The sequence below is a fragment of the Hipposideros armiger genome, unplaced genomic scaffold (genome assembly GCF_001890085.2).
Source record: "Hipposideros armiger isolate ML-2016 unplaced genomic scaffold, ASM189008v1 scaffold_390, whole genome shotgun sequence".
NCBI lineage: Eukaryota > Metazoa > Chordata > Mammalia > Chiroptera > Hipposideridae > Hipposideros > Hipposideros armiger.
In genome coordinates, this window is record NW_017731740.1 from 1,821,743 (window position 1) to 1,822,957 (window position 1,215).

The 1,215-nt window shown below is 37.7% G+C and overlaps 1 protein-coding gene across 1 annotated transcript in view; it reads right to left on the bottom strand.

Annotated features, from left to right (window-relative positions):
- The window catches only part of MCM10 (minichromosome maintenance 10 replication initiation factor), a 48,316-nt gene that overhangs the window by 31,657 nt on the left and 15,444 nt on the right, over window positions 1-1,215 (bottom strand). Inside the window, exons 4-5 of the mRNA XM_019663417.1 lie at window positions 346-447; window positions 13-202 (exon numbers count right to left, since the gene is read on the bottom strand). Of these exons, the coding sequence (XP_019518962.1) occupies window positions 13-202; window positions 346-447 (292 nt within the window). The remainder of the gene's footprint in view (window positions 1-12; window positions 203-345; window positions 448-1,215) is intronic.

Genomic DNA, 1,215 nt, shown 5'->3' on the forward strand with positions numbered 1-1,215 from the left:
CAGAGCCAAAACGTATTTTTAAAAAACCAGGGCAGTGAGGAACCAGTCTCCAGTACTACACCTGTAGGTGAAACCTTTGGTGTCCGAGCCACTCGCTTGGTTTTTGGTAGAGCAGGGACATCAAGCTCTGCAGAAAAGCACGTCGACTCCTGAATTCTCTGGACTTTCTTCTCCTTTAGAGGGGGACGTGGAGACTGATCTACTTGATTAAAAGTAAAAAGAATTAGTAAAGAAAATTTAGGAAGGGGCTCAAAAGCTGTTTTACTAGGAATTGGATGCAAAAGTAATGTTACAATGTCTTAATAATAGAGATGCATATTATGCCTAGAATTACAGTCTGATTACCAGATTTATGTGCACGGGCTGGACTTGCAGGCTGATTAATTGTTGTCATTTTTAGCTGTTCTTGTAAGGACTTCATTTGTTCTTGCAATTTCTTTAATTCATCTAAGAAGAAAAACATATTGCTTTAAGAACCATACCAGAGGAAATATTATACATGATGAAAGTGCTGGAATTATTTTTGGCATCCACCGACTACCCCTCACCCCAAACCTTGAGACCCACAATATAATCATATACTGAGAACTCAGAATTAACTTTTGCACTTCAAAGGGGTCCCCTTAGGAAAATAAACTTTATATTTCCAGTTATCAAGCTTCTAATACCAAAGCTAGTTATGAATTTGTACTACTGACAGATATCACAGACACATATTCATAGGTAAGCTTTGAAGAGTCAAGAAATTATTATACTTATTTCACAAGTGGAATATCAGAATTAATACAACAAATGCCTAATGCCTGCTCCTGTATTAAAAGATACTACCAACTACTGAATTTTATTATAATTTAAAAATACATAAGAGAAGATGCCAGGAAGAAGAAAAAGGCACTCTCCCAACCTTCTGTTCAGGAATGGTCTCCCACTCAAAGAGAATGTGCAGTAAGTAGCTTTATAGTCTTATCTCTGGCTCCATATGCATATAAATCCCAAAGTGATATTTTTCTGTATAAGCATGATATACAGTCATTCTGTGAAGGGTCAGCTGTAGGGGGCTGTCACTGATATAAGGGATCTTTGTAGGCTGGAATGCTTGCCTTAAAGGCATGATCTACTAACTCAGACAATTTGTTTTTGCAAAGTCATTTATCTCCACCCTTGACTCAGCAGCTATCTTGATGAAAACTGTCAGACCGGTGGTCTTCATCTGGT